The 24,106-nt window shown below is 43.7% G+C and overlaps 1 protein-coding gene across 6 annotated transcripts in view; it reads left to right on the forward strand.

Annotated features, from left to right (window-relative positions):
* The window catches only part of orc3 (origin recognition complex, subunit 3), an 89,223-nt gene that overhangs the window by 10,077 nt on the left and 55,040 nt on the right, over nucleotides 1–24,106 (forward strand). For 2 of the 6 annotated variants that reach the window (XM_041188692.1, XM_041188688.1), the window contains exons 3-5: nucleotides 3,252–3,349; nucleotides 16,155–16,299; nucleotides 23,177–23,281. In XM_041188692.1, the coding sequence (XP_041044626.1) occupies nucleotides 23,249–23,281 (33 nt within the window). In that variant the 5' untranslated portion in view covers nucleotides 3,252–3,349; nucleotides 16,155–16,299; nucleotides 23,177–23,248. Of the gene's footprint in view, nucleotides 1–3,251; nucleotides 3,350–16,154; nucleotides 16,300–22,847; nucleotides 22,996–23,176; nucleotides 23,282–24,106 lie in introns of those variants that run through there. The other 4 variants (XM_041188691.1, XM_041188693.1, XM_041188689.1 and 1 more) reach the window with 3 other exon arrangements.

Below are 24,106 nucleotides of genomic sequence, written 5' to 3' on the forward strand. Positions count from 1 at the left end.
GTAGATAGCCTGCTTTTCTGGTCCCTAGCTTCTGAAAACATGTTTAGCTGCAAGCAGAGCCTGAATGAGTCCTGTTTTAAAGTTGGACTAAAACTCACCTTCTCCCTATCCAAAGAGCAACTTCTGGTTAATTGCTTAATTAAAGAAAGACTAGACTGTAGATAAATTAACCCTTAAATTAAATTAACCCTTAAAACTCTCACTCACCAAACTCTAAATGAAACACTCAAATGCAGCCCAAGACAGTACTTGGTGCAGACCTGTTTCTTTCTTTGCTGCTTCTCTGCATTTAACCCTTGTTTTGCTTCCTCTGTCTGAACTCTTCTGTCTGTGCCCCTATCTCTCTCGCTCTTTCCTTTTGTTTGAGAGGTGGCATGATTACGTGTGATATGGAAAGCAGCCACCAATGAATGCAGACAGCATTTGGGGTAAATGTTGTGGAGGAAATGTGGCCCTCCGTGGCTACCTTTCCATCTCTTTCCCCAATAATTATTGCATACTATCATCTTTATTACACCTCATCCCTTCATCTTTCCACTGCCCATTTCACTCCCTATTACTTACCCTCCGCTCTCCCTGTCTCTTCCACTTTGAATCATACTCTCAAGCTCTCTATCTTAATCTCCCCCTTGCTGTATTGCCAGTCATCTCATTCTTAAGCTTCATCCATTCTACATTACTCCCAACCACTGCCACAAAGTCACCTCCTTACCCTTCCCTATTGTCATCAGTCTGCCCTGCTTCTACCTTAAGGTTTGCATTAATTCCAAATTTTTACTTTTTCTACCTGTCCTTCCACTTGTATATCTATCTCCCCTTCAGTTCAATTTGCCTTTTTAAAGTTTATGAAGTACAAAATAAAATTTACAACAGGTGTGGCACAGGAACATTTACTTTTTTCTAATTCCCTCACATGCAGACTATTTTTAGTTTTAAAAACTGGAAATTTGTCAACTTGCTCGCAGGTGAAGACAAAAAATCTTATTGACACCTGGTAACCAGGTGCACAATCAAACTGCTCAATTAAATTCAACTTGCAAATCGGGACAAAAATAACCAGTTCTGCGTTCAGACTTTAGGAGACTGACAACTTTAAATTAACATGTTAAGAAAGGATTAAAAAGACAAAATCAATGGGTAATATATTCATACCAAAAAGTGTTTGTTTTTACTCATGGGATGTGGGTGTCGCTGACTGAACCAGTATTAATTGCCCATCCTTAATTGCCCTTCGGAAGGTGGTAGTGAGCTGCCTTCCTGAGCCACTGCAGTCCAAGTGGTGTAGATACAATCACAGAGCTGTTAGGACGGGAGTTCCAGGATTTTGAACCAGCGACAGTGAAGGAACGGTGATATAGTTCCAGTTCAGGTCGGTGTGTGGCTTGGAGGGGAACTTCCAGGTGGTGGTGTAACCATACGTCTGCTGCCCTTGTCCATTTAGGTGGTAAAGGTCATGGGTTTGGAAGGTGCTGTCAAAGGAGCTTTGGTAAGTTACTGCAGGGCACCTTGTAGGTGGTACACCTTGCTGTCACAGTGCATTGGTGGTGGAGGGAATCTTGAAGGTGGTGGATGGGGTGACAATCAAGCGGGCTGCTTTGTCCTGGATGATGTCAAGTTTCTTGAGTGTTGTTGGAGCTGCACCCACCTAGGCAAGTGGGGAGTTATCCATCACACTCCTGATTTGTGCCTTGTAGATTGTGGACAGGTTTTGGGGAATCAGGAGGTGAATTACTCGCCACAGAATTCCTAGCCTATGACCTACTCTTGTAACCACAGTATTTCTATGGCTGTTCAGTTCAGTTTCTGGTCAATGTAACCCCCAGGATGTTGATAGAGGGGGATTCAGCAAGTTAATGCTATTGAATGTCAAGGGCCCATGGTTAGGTTCTCTTTTGTTGGAGATGGTCATTGCCTGACACTTGTGTGGCGCGAATGTTACTTGCCACTTGTCAGCCCAAGCCTGAATATTATCCAGGTCTTGCTGCATGTGGACACAGACTGCTTAGTATCTGAGGTGTCGCAAGTGGTGCTGAACACCCCCACTTCTGACCTTGTGTTGGAGGGAAGGTCATTGGTGAAGCAGCTGAAGATGGTTGGGCTTAGGACACTACCCTGAGCAACTCCTGCAGCGAAGTTCTGGGACAGAGATGATTGACCTCCAACAACCAGGATGGAAGACTGATGCATCCCAAGGATTTTCTGTATGGTGAGGTAGCTGGAACCAATCGACCAGTACTAAGCTCAATGTTCCGCCTCAAGGATGCTGGAAAGCATGACATGAAGGCCGTATGCACCAATTCTCGCACCTGGGAGACAATAGCAGATGACAGAGGAAAATGTGGACCAAAGTGCGTCATGGCAATTACTGGTTACAGCGGCTTGGTAACACCAAAGATGACATCCCACAATGACTGCTGATAATCACTTCACATGCAGCACTTGTGGCAGAATCTGCCTCTCAACCCATCAGCAAAAGTGTAATATATGAAGCCACCCATGCCCAATGCACTTTGATTTGCTGTATGCCCATCATCTTACGCAGATGGAAGGATGCCAATGACAATGGGGATATTTTCTTGAAAGCTCTTCAGTATCTGTTGTACCAGCAGGTGGTGTTGCAATAGGTATTATTAACGTTGATGTTTCTCCATGCATGTTTTTTCAGATAGCCAGAGGTGACAGCTGCTTTCCCTATGCGTCTATTAAGTTCTGCATGAAGAGACAATTTGTCTGTCACCATGGAGTTTACTAGCCACTTTCGGTGGGGCGTTACTTAGCGTGATCAAGGGTGGAGACAGTTTTCTTGATGTTTGTAATCAGGAAGAACAAGTTACAGGCATGGGAGAGACAATCCATATGCCCCATGTATCAGAATTTATTTATATCAGATGCTTTCAGTTAGAACATTTCTCAGCTGTCTGATATCATGCATTGAGAGTTTAGTAAGAATTGCAGCGAAATCATTTATTCACTTCTGTTGCTTTAAGTTATCAAATGCGAAGTCCAGCTGAACGTTGCTAAAATCTGCCCTCATTCACAAGTGCCCAGACTGTACCTTTTGCCTGCATTGGGTAAAAAAGATATCTGTTGAATATGCAAAGAAAATGGAGATGGTTGCATTGGCTTTTAAAATACTCCAAAACATCTTGTGTGGTTGGACAGTTGATCTGAATGTGGCTTGTTGTTTAATTATAATATGTATTTGTGTTGTTTAGTCTGACCAAGTATACACCCTGCTTTCTATATTACAGCTGACTCCTTTATTAAAGGCAAAGCTGTTTCCGAGAATGACAGGTTGCGGTTTAGTACTTATGTGTCACTATGGCAACAGATGAAAGAGGAAACCGAGGTAAGCTCTTCTAGAAGCCTGGCTTAGATTTGAATAATGCTTTAGGGCAGCAATAAATTTAACAGGTGTCATTAATTGATTTGTATAAATCATAAAATTATGTTTTCTACTTGAGCATCCTCCACTTCACTGAATCTCTGTGCATCTGTCTAAAAAATGCAGCCTAGGTTCACTAAATTTAAGTGTACTGCCAATCTAATTTGGTGCAGATTAATCGGCTAATTTAAAACTTTTTATTGCATCTACATGGTTTAAGGTTTCTCTTTATATAAGGGGGTGAGAGAGCGAGGAAAGGGTAAGCTTAGTCATTAAAGGGGACTAATCTATTCTGGAGCCACTTTATAATTGTAACTAGCCTAAAGGAAGGGCTATGCACCTTTTGGTGCCACTAGTCTGTCACTTGCACTTTAAATAGTGGCAACCCATTGACAGATGTGTAGTGTAGCACTCCCCTCCTGTCTTGACAAGTGATACTTTACTGTCATCAAAAATAAGGAGCAACACCCATAATCCTACATGATTGCAGTGGAATAGAACTTGATGTCACATTGTGGAAACTTAAATGTATATTGTCTGCTCCAATGTTGTGATTTTATGCCTCCTTTTTAGGTTAGGCCAGCATTTATTACTCGTTCCTAATAACCTGCGAGAAAGTAGTAGTGAGCTGCCTTCAGTGCATGTGGTGTCGATGCATCCACAGTGCTGTTAGGGAGGGAGTTCCAAGATTTTGACCCAATGATAGCGATACATTTCCAAGTCAGGATGGTGTATGGCTTGGAGGGGAACTTGCAGATGGTGGTGTTCCCATGCGTCTTCTGCCCTTGTCCTTCTAGGTGACAGAGGTCATGAGTTTAGAAGGAGCTGTTGAAGGAGCCTTGGTGAGTTGCTGCAGTGCATCTTGTAAATGGTGCATACTGCTACCACTGTGCTTCGGTGGTGGAGGGAGTGAATGTTGGTGGATGGGGTGCCAATCAAGCCGGCTGCTTTGTGCTGGATGGTGTCAAGCTTCTTGAGTGTTGTGGGAGTTGCACTCATCCAGGCAAGTGGGGAGTATTCCATCGCTTTCCTGGCATGCTCCTTGTAGATAGTGGACAGGCTTTGGGGAGTCAGGAGGTGAGTTACTTTCCATAGAACTCCCAGCCTCTGATTTGTTCTTGTAGCCACAGCATTTATATATATTTTTTATGCGTTCATGGGATTGGGTGTTGCTGGCTAGGCCAGAATTTATTGCCCATCCCTAATTGCCCTTGAGAAGGTGGTGGTGAGCTGCCTTCTTGAACCGCTGCAGTTGATGTGGTGTAGATACACCCACAGTGCTGTTAGGGAGGGTGTTCCAGGATTTTGACCCAGCACCAGTGAAGGAACGGCAATATATTTCTAAGTCAGGATGGTGACTGGCTTGGAGGGAACTTCCAGCTGGTGTTGTTCCAATGTATCTGGTGCCCTTGTCCTTCTAAATGGGAGTGGTCGTAGGTTTGGAAGGTGCTGTCTAAGGAGCCTCGGTGAGTTCCTGCAGTGCATCTTGTAGATGGTACACACTGCTGCCACTGTGTGTCAGTAGTGGAGGGAGTGAATGTTTATGGATGGGGTGCTAACAAATGGGCTGCTTTGTGCTGGATGGTGTCAAGCTTCTTCAGTGTTGTAGGAACTGCACTCATCCAGGCAAATGGAGAGTATTCCATCAGACTCCTGACTTGTGCCTAGTAGATGGTGGACAGGCTTTGGGGAGTCAGGGGGCAGTTACTCGTCGCAGGATTCCTAGCCTCCGACCTGCTCTTGTAGTCACGGTATTTATATGGCTAGTCCAGTTCAGTTTCTGGTCAATGGTAACCCCCAGGATGTTGATAGTGGGGAATTCAGTCATGGTAATGCCATTGACCACCAAGGGTCGATGTTTGGATTCCCTCTTGTTTTAGATGGTTATTATCTGGCACTTATCAGCCCAAGCCTGGATATTGTCCTGATCTTGCTGCATTTGGACATAGACTGCTTCAGTATCTGGGGAGTCACAAATGGTGCTGAACATTGTACAATCATCAGTGAACACCCCCACTTCTGACCTTATGATGGAGGGAAGGTCATTGATGAAGCAGCTGAAGATGATTGGGCCTAGGGCACTACCCCAAGGAACTCCTGCAGTGATGTCCTGAAACTGAGATGATTGACCTCCAACAGCCACAACTATCTTCCTTTGTGCTAGGTATGATTCCGTCCAGTGGAGAGTTTTCCCCCTTATACCCATTGACTCCAGTTTTGCTGGGCTCCTTGATGCCAGACTTGGTCAAATGCTGCCTTGCTGTCAAGGGCAGTGACACTCCCCTCACCTCTGGAGTTCAGCTCTTTTGTCCATGTTTGAACCAAGGCTGTAATGTGATCAGGAGCTGTGTAGCCCTGGTGAAACCCAAACTGGGCGTCGATGAGCAGGTTATTGCTAAGTAAGTGCTGCTTGATAGCACTGTTGATGACCCCTTCCATCGCTTTGCTGATGATCGAGAGTAGACTGTTGGGTTGGTACTTGGCCGGGTTGGATTTGTCCTGCTTTTTGTGTACAAGACATACCCGGGCAATTTTCCACATAGCTGAATAGATGCCAGTGTTGTAGCTGTACTGAAACTGCTTGGCTAGGTGTGTGGCAAGTTCTGGAGCACAAGTCTTCAATACTATTGCTGAAATATTGTCATGGCCCATTGCCTTTGCAGTGTCCAGTGCCTTCAGCTATTTCTTGATATGACAGTGAGTGAATCGATTTGTTTGAAGACTGGCATCTGTGATGCTGGGGGCCTCTGGAGGTGGCCGAGATGGATCATCCACTCGACAGTTCTGGCTGAAGATTCTTGCAAATGCTTCAGCCTTATCTTTTGCACTGATGTGCTGGGCTCCCCCATCATTGAGGATGGGTATATTTATGGAATCTCCTCCTTCAGTGAGTTGTTTAATTGTTCACTACCATCCAGGACTGGATGTGGCAGGACTGCAGAGCTTAAATCTGACCCGTTGGTTGTGGAATCACTTGGCTCTGTCTATTACTTGCTGCTTATGCTGGTTGGCATGCAGATAGTCCTGTGTTGTAGCTTCACCAGGTTGACACCTCATTTTTAGGTATGCCTGGTGCTCGTCCTGGCATGCCCTCCTGTTCTCTCCATTGAGCCAGGGTTGATCCCCTGACTTGGTGGTAATGGTAGGGTGGCGGATATGCTGGGCCATGAGGTAACAGATTGTGGTGGAGTACAATTTTTCTGTTTGCTGATGGCCCACAGTGCCTTATGGATGCCCAATCTTGATTTGCTCGATCTGTTTGAAATTTATCCCATTTAGCGTTGTGGTTATGCCACACAACATGATGGAGGGTATCACAATTTGAAGGCACAAGGACTGTGCGGTGATTCAGTTCAGTTTCTGGTCAGTGGTAACGCACAGGTTGTTGATGATGGGAGAATTCAGCGATGGTAATGCTATTGAACCTCATTGGGAGGTGGTTAGATTCTCTCTTGTGGAGATGGTCATTGCTTGGCACTTGTGTGGCACAAATGTTACTTACCACTTGTCAGCCCAAGCCTGGATATTGTATTTTGCATTTGGACATGGACTACTTCATTACCTGTGGAGTTGAGAATGGTACTGAACACAATGCAATCATCAGCAAACATTCGCACTTCTGACCTTATGGAACCATAGAGTAGTTATAGCGCAGAAAGAGGCCATTCAGCCCATCTTGTCTGTGCCAGCCAAAAAGAGAGGAAAATGTAGAAACTAGCTGCTCGTTTTAATCCCACTTTACAGCACCTGGTCCGTAACCCTGCAGGTTACAGCACTTCAGGTGCAGATCCAGGAACTTTTAAAATGAGTTGAGTGTTTCTGCCTCAACCACCGACTTAGGCAGTGAATTCCAGCCACCCACCACCTTCTGGGTGAAAACTTTTTTTCTCATGTCTCCTCTAATCTTTCTACCAATCACTTTAAATCTTTGCCTCAAATTAATTAATTAATTAATCCCTCAGCTGGGGGAAACAAGTCTTTTCTGTCTACCCTATCTAAGCCCTTCATAATTTTGTACACCTCAATAGGTCACCCCTTAGCCGCCTTTGTTCTAAGGAAAATGACCCTAGCCCATCCAATCTTTCTTCGTAGCTGCAGTTTTCGAGCCCTGGCAACATTCTTGTAAATTTCCCCTGTACTCTTTCCAGAGCACTTATGTCCTTCCTGTAATGTGGCAGCCAGAACTGTACATGAACTTCCAGCTGTGGCCTACCCAACATTTTATACAGTCCTATCATTACATCCCTGCTTTTGTATTCAGTACTTCATTCAAGAATAGAAAGCATTCCATATGCTTTCTTTACCACCTTATCCACCTGCCCTGCCACCTTCAGGGACATGTGGACATACACTCCAAGGTCTCTGACTTCCTCAACCCCTTTCAATATCCTCCTGTTTATTGAGTATTCCCTTGCTTAGTTTGCCCTCCCCAAATGCATTACATCACACTTTTCTGGATTCATTTCCATTTGCCGCTTTTCCACCCACTCAACCAAACCGTTGATATAATTCTGGAGACAACAGCTGTCCTCTTCACTATCAACTACACGGCTAATTTTTGTCATCTGCATATTTCCCAATCATGCCTCCCACATTTATGATGGAGTGAAGGTCATTGATGAAGCATCTCTGAATGGTTGGGCCTAGCGATGCCCTAGGACTGGATGATTGGCCTCCAACAACCACAGCACAACCCTTTGTGCTAGGTATGTCTCCAACCAGAAGAGAGCTTTCCCCCCATTCCCATTGATGTCAGTTTTGCTAGGCCTCGTTGGTGCTACACTTTGTCAAATGCTGCCTTGATGTCGGTCACTCTCACCTCACCTTGGGAGTTCTGCGCTTTTGTCTATGTTTGGGCTAAAGCTATGATTGGTGAACCCCGAACTAAGCATTGGTGAATAGGTTATTGGTGAGTGGTTACTGCAGCAAGAGTGAGACGGAGACAGAGTGAATGCTTGGGAATTTGATTCAAAGTGGGAATACGATGCGTATGGGGAAAGAGGTGCTTTACGTAGGTTCATTGCAAGAAGTAGAGCTTGCTGAGTTGGGAGTTCGATGAAGGAGGCGGGAGGGTGCGGTTGTGAGGAGCTGCTCATTCCTTTTTTATTAGCCTCCAGCATTTGATTTCCACTTTGAAGCAGCAGAAGGAATAGGTTAATCAGTAACTGGTAATTAACTGAAGAGATCCAGGGGCTTAAAGTAGCAGAGAGAGAGAGAGCAGGGAGCTTACAGATAAAATCTAGAAGTGACATCACAGGAGTCCTGTAAGTTGTTTGGTTGGTAAGTCTTTCCGGACTTGGCACAGAGGAGACGATTGGTGAATGACAGGTGAGTTAGTTTGTTATATTATGCCATGCTGTAGTAAACACTATTTATAGAGTTTAAGGTATGTCAGTGCAGCTTGGCTGTGTGGAATAGGCATCCTGCAGGATGTGGGAAATCGTGCAGACACACAGTGCCCTCGATGACTACACCTGCAGGAAGTGTCACTAGCTGCAGAAACCTGAGCACCAGGTTGAGGAACTCAAGTGGTGGTTGGAATCACTGTGGTGCATCCGCAAGGCTGAGGATTACGTGGCTAGCACGTTTAGAGAGGTGGTTACACCACAGCTAAGAAGTACACAGGCAGAGAGGGAATGGGTGACTGCCACAGTATTTAAGAGGAACAGGCAGGCAGTGCAGGAATCCCCTGAGGCCACCCTGCTCTCTAACAGCTTTTCCATTTTGGATACTGGTTAGCGAGATGGTTCCTCACAGGACTGAAGCAAGACCTGGCACCACAGGTGGCTCAGCAGCACAGGAGGGGAGGAAGAAGAGTGGAAGTGCTACAGTGATAGGGGATTCCATAGCTAGGGGAGCAGACAGGTCTTTCTGTGGCTGTAGACATGACTCCAGGATGGTATGTTCCCCCCCTGGTGCCATGGTCAAGGATGTCACGGAGCTGCTACAGGACATTCTTTTGGGGGAGAGTGAGAAACCTGAGGTCATGGTCCAAATTGGGACCAGTAAAATAGGTGGGAAAAGGGATGAGGTCCTGAAAGCAGATTTTAGGGAGTTAGGAAGGGTATTAAAAAACAGGACCTCGGGAGCAATAATCTCAGGATTACTCCCTGTGCCACGTGCTAGTGAATGTGACATCCTTGACCCTGGCAGCAGGGGGGGCAACATACCATCCTGGAATCATGTCTACGGCCACATACATGACTGGAGAAATGGAGTAGGAAGGAGGGCTTTAGATTTCTGAGACATTGGGACCGGTTCTGGGGCAGGTGGAACCTGTACAAGAATGACGGGTTACACCTTAACAGGAGTGGGACTAGTGTCCTCACAGGGAGGTTTGCTAATGCTGTTGGGGAGGGTTTAAACTAGATTGGCAAGGGGATAGGAACCTGAGGGGAAATTCGGAGCGGAAAGGAGAAAAACTGGCAGTGGGAAGTAGAGAAGTATTAACTGATAAGGAGGATGTAACAGAGTTGTTTCGAGGTAAATGGAATACTTGGAGAGTTTGAAAGAATTAGAGTAGGCAATAGTAAGTCACTAGATGGGGTCAGAGTAAGGTGGAAAGTAAAGCCTAAATCAGGGCTAATATGCATGTCTGTGAATACACAGAGTGTGGTTAATAAGATTGATGAACTGCAGGCACGGGTTGACAAATGGAATTATGATATCGCTATAACAGACCTGGCTCAAAGAAGGGCAGGACTGGGTGTTAAATATTTCTGGGTACAAGATGTTTAGGAGAGACAGGAAAGGAAGAAATGTTGGGAGTGGAGAGGGGGGGGGTAGCATTACGCACTGGAGAGAGAGGATGTTCCAGAGGGGTCAAGGACAGAATCTCTCTGGCTAGAGGTAAGGAATGAAAAAGGTGCAATAACATTGATCGGTGTATATAGACCACCAACTAGTGGAAAGGATGTAGAGAAACAAATTTGCAAAGAAATTAGAGAGGTTCAAGAATTATAGAGTAATCATAATGGGGGAACTTAAGTTATCCAAATATAGACCGGGATAGGAATAGTACAAAAGGACAAGAGAGGCAAGAGTTCCTGGAATGTCTCCAAGATAATTTTCTGCAGCAGTATGTTTCTGGTCCAAAGTGAGGGCAGGCACTGTTGGACCTGGTTCTGGGGAATGAGTTGGCGCAAGTGAATCAAATATCAATTGGAGGGCATTTAGGGGACAGCAACCATTGTATCATAAGGTTTAGGTTAATCATGGAAAAGGACAAAGAACAATCCAGAGCAGGGATAATTAATTGGAAAGCCAACTTCAATGGGATGAGATTGCCTCTGAGTCAAGTGAGTTGTAATCAAATTTTGGCAGAAGAGACAGTGGCTGAACAATGGGCCACCTTCAAAGAAAAAATATTGCAGGCAATGTCAAGGTATATTCCCTTGAAGGGGGAAGGTAGGACAAATAAATCCAGAGCACCCTGGATGACGGGAGAGATAGAGGTGAAGATGAAAGGAAAAAGCGTGCGTACGATAGATGTCAGGTAAAACTACAATGGAGAATCAGGCTGAATATAGAAGGACCAGAGGAGAAGTGGAAAAACTAATAAAAGCAAGGGGAGAGCATGAAGTGAGACTAGCAGCTAACATATATCAAGGTCTTCCGTAAGCATATAAATAATAAAAGGGTGGTAAAAGACTGACTACGGCTGAATAGGGGTAAAAAGGGGGATTTGCACATGGAGGCAGGAGAAAAGCAGAGATATAAAATGAGTACTTTGCATCTGTCTTTACAAAGGAAGAAGATGCTACCCAGCTGAGGTGAGAGGGGAGGTAACTGGTACATTAGAAGAATTTACAATTGAGAAGGAGATGTTAGGTTATCTTTACTTAAAATTGATAAGATACCAGGACCAGATGAGATAAGTCCAAAGGTACTGAGAGAAGTGAGAGTGGAAATTGCAGAGGCACTGGTGATAATCTTCCCGTCTTCCTTAGACACATGGGTGGTGCCAGAGGACTGGAGAATTGTGAATGTTACACCCTTATTCAAAAAGGGGTGCAAGGATTAAGCCAACAGCTATAGACTTGTCCGTCTGACTTAAGTGGTAGGGAAACTTCTGTGAACTATAGTCACTTAGACAAGTGCAGAATATTTAAGGAAAACCCGCGTGGATTCATCAAGGGAAAATGGTGTTTAACTAACTTGCTGAGTTTTTTTGAGGAGGTAACAGAGAAGGTCGATGAGGGAAACGCTGTTGATGTGGTGTATATGGATTTTCAAAATGCATTTGATGCAGTGCCACACAACAGACTTGTGAGCAAAATTCTATCTCATGGAATAAAAGGGAAAGTAGGCGCGTGGATAAGAAATTGGCTAACTGACAGAAAACAGAGAGTTGTGATAAATGGGTGTTTTTCAGATTTGAGAAAGGTTTGTAATGGAATACTGCAGGGGTTATAAGCGGTTCCCGTTCTTGTTCCCTTTTTATGATGGTTCTTGGACTTTACCATTTTATAGAGAACAAAATTGCACAGCCACAGGGTTCAGCTCAACTACAAACTTGCTGTTTATTATAAATAAATGTCCTAATGCCCTAATACAAAACTCTAAACTTGGTTTAAATGACACAACACCTCAATTGGTTCGTCCGATTTAAATGCCTCCACAATTTGACCTTGGCTCCCAACCAAAACACACAAAGTCACCATGACTTAACGAGGAAAAACCTTTACTGGAGAAACCACAGGCAAAACCCTACGTTTCTGTCCCAAATGTACTTAGCTCAGACCCGGACCCCCTGGATTTGGTTATTACCCTTAAGTTACTCAAACCTCTCAGCCCCAATATCCCTTGGATTTGGCTGATAACTTGCAATTCTCCACATAGTTGGTCCTTCCTGTGAGAATTGTAGGTCCATGAGCCAGGTTGACCTTCCTGACCCCCCTCCTTGACTGCAGTGCCAAACCCTTCACTCTTGTCCTTTTTATGATGATCCTTATCAAAGTATCATGAACACATCTTCTGAGGCCATCCTGCTGGATGGTTAGTGCCTTGCGCCGCCTTTGATCCTTCAAGTCTGTTCCAGACAGACCTACTCAGTGCTGATGTTATTTTCACAACTGAAGATAATGAATCTCACCAAGGTGAGGTATCCCTGGCTCCAAAGCTGATCTTTATATGAAAGGTTTCTCTCCTTCCGTGACAGGAGTGAATGGATGTTGTCTGGAGGGCCATTTGGTTCTGACAATGGCCTCCTTCATTTTTTATTTAGATTACATGATGGTGGTTATCCTGTGTTCATTGCTGTGATGATGTCTTAAATTCCAGTCCTTTTAATTGTATCAGTCCTGTTGCGATGCTGGAATGTCTGAAATTAACCCTCGCACCACCATGTAGCCTGCCTTGGTGTGTTTTGTTTTGAGGCTGGGCTATCATTCACAGTACTTGTGTCTGTGGGGGTTTTGGGGTTCTTCCATCACATTTTATACAGTCCAGTTGCAGGCGATTCCGATCTCACAGGTCAGTGTTGGGACCCTTGCTCTTCCTGATATATATTAATGATCTAGACTGTGGTGTGCAGGGCATAATTTCAAAATTTGCAGATGATACGATGGTTGGAAATGTTGTCAACTGTGATGGGGATCATCTTGAACTTCAAAAGAATATAGACATGTTGGTGGATTAGGCAGACAAGTGGCAAATAAAGTTCAGCGCAGAGAAGTGTGAAGTGATTCATTTTGGTTAGAAGAATATGGTGAGACAGTATAAAATAAAGGGAGAACCTCTAAACGAGGTGCAGGAACAGAGGGACCTCGGTGTATATGTACATAAGCCATTGAAGATGGCAGGGCATGTTGAGAGAGCAGTTAATAAAACATATGGATCTTGGGCTTTATTAATAGGAACATTGAGTACAAAAGTAAAGCGATCATGTTGAACTTGTATAAGATATTAGTTAGGCCTCATCTGGAGTACTGCATCCAGTTCTGAGCTCTATGCTTGAGGAAGGATGTGAAGGCGTTGGAGAGAGTTCAGAGGAGATTCACAAGAATGATTCCAGAGGTGAAGAACTGTAGCTATGAGGACAGATTGGAGAGGTTGGGACTGTTTTCCTTGGAGAAAAGAAGGCTGAGAGAGGACTTGATTGAGGTATTCAAGATCCTGAGGGGTATGGACAGGGTAAATAGTGATATGTTCCCACTCAAGGGAGCATCAAGAACTAGAGGGCACTGATTCAAAATAATTGGCAAAAGGAATAAAAGTGATGTGAGGAAAACGTTTTTCACCCAAAATAGTTGGAGTCTGGAATGAACTTCTGAGAGGGTGGTGGAGGTAAGTTCGGCCGAAGTATTCGAAATGGAATTGGGTCGCCATCTGAAAAAAAAAATGTGCAAGATTACGGGGTTAGATAGGAGAGTGAGACTAGGTAGAATGCTCTTTGGTTGATGTCTCACATTTGCTTACCAGTGATGAGCTGCAGGGATCATTTGCTGTCAGAAGCAGCTCACTGGTCCTGAGAGGCAATAATATCGGCTGGCAAAAACACCAAATGAGGTAAAATGAGAGTTCTGGGGTGGGGTGGACGAGACATCACTAGCAATGGCAGATGGATTTAATGTGGAGCCAGGTGGAGAATTCCTGCTTTTCTGACTCTGCAATAAGGTAAATTTTAAAGAATACAAGCCGACCTTTCTGGTGGTAACTTTTAGCAGTACCATTAAAAACCCTGGGCTGGCTGCTGGCCAGCACCATGCATGGCATACACTGTGGTCACGAATGATGCAGTTTTTCAAAGGGAGCCTCAAAGAGGCATTAGACCCCCCACCACCTTCACCCATTATCTGCATTTGTAAAGGACCTATCTCCTGTTTCAGGCGTATCTGTGGAAAACGATGGAGCAGCTGTTAGTAATGTGGCGACTTGCACACTCCTTGCATGGAATGAGCACACATACACTGCCAAACTGGAAACAGAGACCACCATCTTAGGCTGGTTAAAATGGGTGCAGGATAATTCATTGTCCAGGTTGTGCACTTATCCCTAATGATAATGTGCCAGTTTAGTAGAATACACTGTCCATTAATTTTTATCTCTATTTTGAATTGGTAAAGCTAAAGTTTAGACAAATCTTCGATGCTTGAAGCCTTGATTGCTCAAAATATAGTTTTGGCTTTTTTGGTTCAAAGCTTTGCTGCCAATTTAATCCTTGTTCACAAATCTACACCTTTTCCTCAGCCAATTCACTCTCTTTATCTCTTTTTGCATTAAGGATTAGTAATGCGTGGCAGAAACCATTTTCTCACAGCCACTATCTGGTCTGTGATCTTCTTCAGTCAACAGTCAAAGAAGGGTGTTTATCATGCATAGGATATACAGCACAGACACTGGCCATTCGTAGCATGGTGGTTATGTTACTGCACTAGTAATCCAGAGACATGAGATAAAATTTTACCACTGGGGAGTTTAAATTTGGTTAATTCATTAAATCTGGAATAAGAAGCTAGCCTCAGTAATGGTAACTATGAAACTACTGGGTTGTTATAAAACCTGCCTGGTTCACTAATGTCCTTTTGGGAAGGAAATCTGCCACCCTTACCTGGTCTGACCTACATGTGACTCCAGACCCATGGCAATGTCGTTGAACCTTAACTGCCCTTTGAAATAGCCTAGCAAACCATTCAGTTGTACTCAGGGCAATAAATGCTGGCCTACCAGCAATGCCCACATCCTGTGCATGAATAAACTAAGTTACTGCATATTTTGTAGCCTTGCTTAGGTAGCACACCGTGTTTTGCAAAGACAGGAAGATGCCATGTTATCCACGGTGTGTAATCTTGCTGCTAATAGTCTGATAATACCTCACTTGGCCTCTTGTTTTGAGATCAAGGAGTCTATTTGCAAGACCATGCTGAAACTAATTGCTCATAGTGATATCCTGGGATAGAATTGATAGAATTGGCCCACTGTAACTTCAACAAAAGCCCTTGAGAAACTACACCAATGGCCGTTAATGTCATTTCCCTGGGTTTTCCACCAAAATTCCAGCGGAGGATTGAGAAGTCCTATTCTTCTTCTTAGGCAGTCCCTCAGGACCGAAGGTGACTTTCTTCCACTCTGACGTTGTGGGTGATTAAAAAGTCCAATGCAGATCCACACATTCTGCCACAGGTGGGGCATGTAGTTTTTGACGAGGCGAGTGGGTAGGGTTCTCAGATTTTGGTACGTTGCTTCTGTTTGCGCTTGGCCTCCAGCTGGGCCTGTCGGAGACATTTGAAATGGTCGGCACCTTTGCAGATGCTTCTTCTCCAGTTTGGGCAGTCTCGAGCAAGAGATTCCCTATGGAAATTACAGTCACCTATGGGCTGAGGATAATTTGCAGGTAGTTGTTTTTTTTTATATTCGTTCATGGGATGTGGACGTTGCTGGCTGGGCCAGCATTTATTGCCCATCCCTAGTTGCCCTTATTCAGAGGGCATTTGAGAGTCAACCACATTGCTGTGGGTCTGGAGTCACATGTGGGCCAGACCAGGTAAGGACGGCAGATTAAAGGACATTAGTAAACCTGATAGGTTTTTACGACAATCGGCAATGGTTTCATGGTCATCAGACTTTTAATTCCAGATTTTTATTGAATTCAAATTCCACCATGTGCCGTGGTGGGATTCATTACCCTGGGTCTCTGGATTACCAGTCCGGTGACAATACCAGTATGCCACCACCGTTATGCATTGTTTGCATTGATATGAACACCCTGGTGTATTTTTTTGAGAAGTTGTTTTCAGGCATTATATTTTCTGTTTTTTGCTAATCATAGAGTTTGCAAGAGAATTTAAATGAGAAGATATTTGATAATTTATTATCATTTATTAAAAAATCCAACATTCAACTTCATTCAAAACAAAATGATTGGAGCTACCGGATGCGGTGTAGTGAGATTCCCGCAGCAGCAGTTGTTCTGGGTAAGTACGTTGATTTCTGATGTCAACAGACTGGACTAGGTTTATGTAGTAAAGATAAAAAAGAGAAAAACACTAATGCTGAAAATCTGAGATAAACGTGCTGGAAGTGTTAAGCAGGCCAGAACACACTTGAAAGAAATCTACAGGTTAATGTTTTGCTTGAGACAGTATGATCAACAGTTTTAGTAAGTGCTTAAAGTTGAACTAGCTCGCTCTTTTTGGAAATACTGTGTGCTACCTTTTTAATTCTTGAACAATAGTCCAACCAACCTTCATCCACCAGCATCCTCATCTGCCTGACCCAATCTGTGCTTACCTTAACTAACTCTCTGAACCCACTGACTTCCTCCAGGTAAAAGATTCCACTAAGGGAACTGACATAGGTCCCATCTACGCCTGTCCTTTTGTAGGATATGTGGAGCATTCTGTTCCAGTCCTGCGCAAACCTCTTCCTGATCAGCTCCTCTATTATATCGACAATTGTGTCAGTGCTACTTCTGGCTCTCAGTTTGATCTTGTGAATTTCCCTAGTTATGGTTCCAGTTTTCAACCTCTCCTCCCTTCGTTTAGTTCATTTAGAACTCTTCCCTTCCCTGAGTTCTTTCTCTATTACAAGCCCACTACCAGAGAAGTGCAAAGCCCACCATTGCAACAACTATTTTTGATTCTTTCCACTCTGCCTCCTGTAAAATTTCCATACATTACTTCCGATTTCTTCATTGGATTATGAGAGCAGGAAGTGAGACAGAGAAACATTTAAGATCCCCTGTGTTTTTCCACCACACCATCACATTTGCCAGACAACTTTACCACCATTTACACTATGATCCCACTGCCATGCTTATCATCTTCTCCTCTTCGATCTTTGCTTTGTGTCGGGACCAGCATCTCCGCAATGCCCTCTCACCTCCCAGCATCCATTTTTCACATGGCATTTCACAGTTCAGTATCAGCAAGTTCAACATTTGCCCATTCACTTTCAGCACCATTGTCCAGGGCTAAATATTCCTTCCATGTGAGGCAGCTGCCACCACCTGGTATTTGCTGTTTATGGTGCAGTGTTACTTTGGCAATTGTTGGGTCTCTCTGAACACTTCATTCTGTCCACAAACATGACCTTGAATTTCCTGTGATTTGCCATAATTCAATTACCTTATCCCGATGTACACTCTGCTCTCTCAATTCTTTGCCTCCTACACTATTTCAGGCAGGTTTAAACCAAGGCCTTGAGACCTTTGGTCTGAACATGGACTTTCCGCTTCAGACTTCAGGTATAATGCTCTTTTATTTTGTGTGGTGGGCCTGTTGGTAACTGGGGCATGAGGTGGAGGGGGGAGGTATTGCAAAGGAGATTGAGGTCCATTTGCTGAACATAATTCTGGCAAAGACTTAGGGTTGTGCCCCTGCTGTTAGCCTGTTTCTTTTTCCTCCGTGTTGGATATTAAAAATTCATTGTGTGCTTTCAACATTGCAGTGTTTGTTTTGTATCTCCACCTGAAGACTGATTTGTTTTTCAACTGTCACCATTTCTCACCTTGTTTCTTCCTGTGTCTCTCACTATTTTGGCCTTCTGCACGTTTTGATTTTTATTATCTTTCCATTCCCTCACTGGGATTATCTTTTATATCATATAAACTTTTAAACAGGTTACAGGCCATATAGCTCATTGATTAGAATATCTGCTGCTTTTCCACCACACTCTCCTTCCATCAGTTTTCCTAAAATGTTTATCTTTTCGGTTTCCTGTTCTGAAGGAGGGTAATGGCCTCTTTCTGTGCCATAACCATTCTATGATTCAACATGCCGACTTGTGTATTTGTCGTCCAGAACTTGAATATTGCTGAGAAGAGAGACATGTTGCCAAAGCTTTTCATCCTTCATTCATCAGAACCAACTCAAGAATGCCAAATTTTAAACTACCAAAACAATATATACTACATGAGAAAAGGGTGCTGATTAACTGGCCGATGAAGAAAGTAACAGGGAACTATAGGTTCCCCAAGCTCCCAGATAATTCAAAAAAAGCACAAGGTTTGAACATATTCCTGAACATGGCTCCCTGTGTATGAATAATTGTCACTTCTAGCAAGTGTAAATGAGACATGTTACCAGCTCAACTGGTTATCTTAAATTTGTAGTTAGTGTATCTATTAGCACACTCAAAATTGTTCAGTAAGTGCTGCCCAATCATGGAATTTAACAGTAGTCATTTTGCTTTGGGTTTTGCAAACAAAAGGAATATGTTCAAGCCTTGCACCTTTTTTGAATTACCAGGGAGCTGCAAGTTACAGCACTGTAGGTGCAGATCCAAGTACCTTTTTAAATGAGTTAAGCATTTCAGCCTCAACCACCAATTCAGACAGTGAATTCCAGATGTCCGCTGCCCCCTGAGTGAAAATGTTTTTCCTCATGTTCCCTGTAATCTTTCTATTAATCATCTTAAATCTATGCCCCCCTGACAACTGACCCCTCAGCTAAGGGAAACAGGTCTTTCCTGTCTACATTATCTCAGCCCCTCATAATTTTGTACACTTCAATTAGGGCATCCCTCAGCCCCCTCTGTTCTAAGGAAAACAACCCCATCCTATCCAATCTTTCCTAATATATGCAAATTTTCAAGCCCTGGCAACATGCTTGTAAATCTCCTCTGTACTCTCTGCAGAGCAATTATGTCCTTCCTGTAATGTGGTGACCAGAACTGTACACAAAATTCTAGCTGTGGCCTAACCAGCATTTTGTACAGTTCCAGCATTACATCCCTGCATTTATATTCAATACTTTGCCTAATAAAGGAAAGCATTCCATTTGCTTTCTTGACCACCTTATCCACCTGTCTTGCTACCTTCAGGGTGGACATGCATTCCAAGGTCTCTCACTTCCTCAACCCCTCTCAATATCCTCCCATTTACTGAGTACTCCCTTGCTTTGTTTGCACACCCCCCCCCCCCCCCCCCCCTCCCCCCCCCACAAATGCATTACTTCACACTTTTCTGGATTGAATTCCATTTTGCACTTTCCTGCCCACTCAAAAAATTATTGATATTCTGGAGACAACAGCTATCCTCTTCACCACCAACCACATGGCCAATTTTGTGTCTTCCACACATTTCCAGATCATGCCTCTCACATTTAAATCCAAATCATTAATATACGATAATCCATCTCGGCCTCCTCCCGAGGTCCCCAGCATCTCAGATGCTAGTCTTCGGCCAATTCAGTTCACTCCACATGATATCAAGAAATGACCTAAGGCACTGGATACTGCAAGGGCTATGGGCTCTGACAATATCCCGGCAATAGTACTGAAGACTTGTGCTCCAGATCTTGCCGTGCCCCTAGCCAAGCTGTTCAAGTGCAGCTGCAGCACTGACAGCTACCTGGCTATGTGGAAAATTGCCCAGGTATGTCCTGTAAACAAAAAGCAGGACAAATCCAACCCGGTAAATTACCACCCCATCAGTCTACTCTCCATCATCAGTAAAGTAATGGAAGGGATCATTGACAGTGCTATCAAGTGGCAATTGCTTAGCAATAACCTGCTTACTGACACCCAGTTTGGTTTCCGCCAGGGCTACTCAGCTCCTGACCTTATTTGGTTCAAACATGGACAAAAGAGCTGAATTCCTGAGGTGAGGTGAGAGTGACTGCCCTTGTCATCAAGGCTGCATTTGACAGAATGTGGCATCGGGGAGCTCTAGCAAAACTGGAGTCAATGGGAATCAGGGGGAAAACTCTCCGCTGGTTGGAGTCATATCTAGTAAATGAAGATGGTTGTGGTTGTTGGAGGTCAGTCATCTCAGCTCCAGGACATCATCGCAGGAGTTTTCCTCAGGATAGTGTCCCCGGCCCAACATCTTCAGCTGCTTCATCAATGACCTTCCTTTCATCATAAGGTCAGAAGTGGGGATGTTTGCTGATGATTGCACAATGTTCAGCACCATTCATGACTCCTCAGATACTGAAGCAGTCCATGTCCAAATGCAGCAAGACCTGGACTATATCCAGGCTTGGGCTGACAAGTGGCAAGTAACATTCATGCCACCCAAGTGTCAGGCAATGACCATCTTCAGCAAGAGAGAATCCAACCATCGCCCCTTGATGTTGAATGTTATTACCATCACTGAATCTCCCACTATCAACATCCTGGGAGTTACCATTGACCAGAAACTGAACTGGACTAGCCATATAAATACTGTGGCTACAAGAGCAGGTCAGAGGCTAGGAAACGTGCGATGAGTAACCCAACTCCTGACTCCCCAAAGCCTATCCACTATCTACAAGGCACAGGTCAGGAGTGTGATGGAATACTCCCCACTTGCCTGGATGAGTGCAGCTCTCGCAACACTCAAGAAGCTTGACACTATGCAGGACAAAGCAACCTGCTTGATTGGTACCGCATCCACAAACATTCACTCCCTCCACCACTGACGCACAGTAGCAGCAGTGTGTACCATCTACAAGATGCACTGCAGCAATTCACCAAGGCTCCTTCGACAGCACCATTCAAACCCACGACCACTACCACCTAGAATGACAAGGGCAGCAAATAGATGAGAACACCACCACCTGGAAGTTCCCTCCAAATCACTCACCATTCTGTCTTGGAAATATAGCGCCGTTCCTTCACTGTCACTGGGTTAAAATCCTGGAACTCCCTTCCTAACAGCACTGTGGGTTTACCTATACTACATGGGCTGCAGCAGTTCAAGATGGCAGCTCACCACCACCTTCTCAAGGGCAATTAGGGAAGTGCAATAAATGCTGACCCAGCCAGCAAGCCCATATCCCATGAATGAATAAAAAAAAATCCCACTTTTCTGACCAGTCTGCCATGTGGGACCTTGTGAAATGCCTTACTAAAATCCATGCAGATAACATCCACAGCCCTACCCTCATCAATCCTCCTTGGTATTTCCTCAAAAAATTCTATTAAGTTAGTAAGTCATGATCTTCCCTTAACAAAACCATGCTGACCATCTATGATCAATTCTACCTGACAGTTTATCCTGTCTCTCAGAATTGATTCCAATAACTTGCCCAAAACCTAAGTCAGACTGTTCAGCCTATAATTTTCTGGCCTATCCCTCCCACCCTTTTTTAATAATGATGCAACGTTCGCAGACCTCCAATCCTCTGGCACCTCACATGTATCTAGTGAGGAATGAAAAATGGTCCTCAGAGCTTCTGCTATTTCCTCCCTGGCTTCCTTTAACAACCTGGGATACAATCCATTCGGCCCTGGTGATTTATCCACCTTCAAGGATGTCATTCCGTCCAGCACTTCATCTTTCATTATGCTTATTGTGTCTAATATTTCGTACTTCCCCTCTTGAACTAGAATGTCTGCCTCATCCCTCCACTTAGTGAAGACAGAGACAAAGTACTCATTGAGGACCCTGCCCACATTTTCAGCATCAACGCATGTTACCGTGTACATCTCTGATAGGCCCTACCTTTTCCTTAGTTCTTCTGTTGCTCTTAATGTACTGGTAAACCACCTTTGAGTTTTCTTTGATTTTACCTGTCAATATTTTTTCATACCCTCTCTTCTCTTTCCTAAATTCCTTTTTACTTCATCCCTGTATTTTCTATACTCTTCTTGGCTTTCTACAGTATTAAGTTTTTTGTGACTGTCATAAGCTTTCTATTTCTGCTTTACCTTGGCCTGTCTGCTTGTGGATAACCAAGAGGCTCTAGATTTGGCAGTTTCACCCTTTTTACTTGTGGGGACATGTCTATACCATGCCCGTAGAATCTTGCTTCTGAATGCCTCCCACTGATTTGACGCTGTTTTTCCTTCTAGTAACTGTCTCCAGTCCACTCTCAGCTTTGTAAAATTTTTCTTCCCCAATTTAGAACTTTTACTCCAGTTCTATCTTTGTCCTTTTCCATAATTATGGTAAATCTGAGTGTATTATGGTCACTATCTCCAAAATGGTGCCCCACTGCTACTTCATCCACTTGCCCAGCTAAGACTAAATCTAGAATTGCAGCCCCTCTTGTTGGGCTTGTTACATGCTGGCTGAAAAATTTATCTTGAATGCAGTTCAGGAATTTTGTGTCCTTTTCACTGTTTGTATCCCAATTGATATCAGGGTAGTGGAAGTCCGCAGTGATTACTGCCCTATTGTTTTTGCACTCAGACATTGCCTACATATTTGCTCTTCTTACTCCCTTCCACTATTTGGGGTCTATAGTACAGTCCTAGCAATGTGGCTGCCCCTCTTCTTGTGCTTAAAATTGGCCACCGTGGAAATACAAATATACAGGTATATTGTCTTCTCTGCTATTTTGGTGGAAAGAAGATGTGAATAACTGCACTTCAAGCTCACACCTACTTCTTCTTTAAAAATAGGGAGTGGATGAAAATATACTCCCTCGTAATCTATTCCAACATGCTGATTAACTAATTATTCTATATCTCTTTTATTGCTATGAGAATTCCTTTGTTATCTATCAAGCACAGACTGAAGGCATGTGGCTGATCTGCGTCCAACCCATCACTAGGGCTGCACGAATTTAGCCCAAGTGAAAGTGTGGTGGAGCAGCTTGGGTACAACATCCCCCTCTAATTTTCCTTTTCCCTGTGAGTGAATACTTGCAGAAAGAATTGTTCAGAATTTGATGGTTTTTCAAATTGCTCTTTCTGACCCATTTGTTGTAACTTGAGAGGGATCAATTCCTGAGTTTGTCTTGGTGAGTAATTTTAGCTGTGCAGGGAGATGAGGTATTATTTTCGATTGGTGGAATGGATCAGATCAGTCAGTAGGCTGCAAGTAAAACATTTTTTGGCCTTCTCTGTGAAACTATGTCATGCATTTCTACCTCTCTTTTGCAAATGTATTATTTGCCCCCTTTTCATCCCCTTATTCTGCAGGTGTGAATGTGCCTGACCACGAAATGACATTTCAAAACTTATCAGACCTCTTGAAACAGTCGCTTACCCCCCATGTGGTTTGTCTGCAGGGCAAGGAATGTACAAGTAAGGACAGGTCTACTTTGATGCAACATCTAATTTATATTTTCTACGTGAGATGAATTGATACCAATGTAATCCTAATTTTCTGCAGCATTTATGTCCATATTCCCTGCCTAGGCTGGTATTTGTGTTCCCTACTGAGATTTAATATGCTATTCTGATGAAGTTTTGTGCTGAAATCTAGGCACTGCATTCGAGTTTGCTTCCTCCTCCTGACTCAGGTTTATACTCGCAGAAGATGCAAAACAGAACAGTTTTTAATTCTGTAATTTGATTTTGGGTTTTTCTTGTGCGTTCAGAATCAGCTAAACAGATAGTTTAGGCAGGGAAAGAAGAACTCTGTGCTAGAAGACCAAGTCATTTTCAGAAATGGTTATTTTCAAGAGGAAAAGGTGAAGTGAAATTCTGTTAACAACAACTTCCCTTCATATATAGTATTTTTAATGTAGTAAAGGTGTCCTAAGACACTTCACGGGAGCCCTATCAGACAATATTTGACATTGTATCACATAAAGACATTAGGGTTGGTGGCCAAGCAATAGGTTTTAAGAAGTGTCTTAAAGGAGGGAAGGGAGAGAGAGAGAGAGGTGATCTCATTGAAACTCATAAAATATATAAAGGGAAAGACAGGGCTGATGCAGGTAAGATGTTTCCCCTGGTCGGGGAGTCTAGAACCAGGGGACACAATTTCAAAATAGGGGGGAAGCCACTTAGGACTGAGATGAGGAGAAATTTTTTTGCTCAGAGTGTTGTGAATCTTTGGAATGCTCTACCATAGAGGACTTCGGAAGCTCTGTCATTGATTATATTTAAAAGGAGAGATTGACA

The sequence above is a fragment of the Carcharodon carcharias genome, chromosome 5 (assembly GCF_017639515.1).
Source record: "Carcharodon carcharias isolate sCarCar2 chromosome 5, sCarCar2.pri, whole genome shotgun sequence".
NCBI classification, from domain to species: domain Eukaryota; kingdom Metazoa; phylum Chordata; class Chondrichthyes; order Lamniformes; family Lamnidae; genus Carcharodon; species Carcharodon carcharias.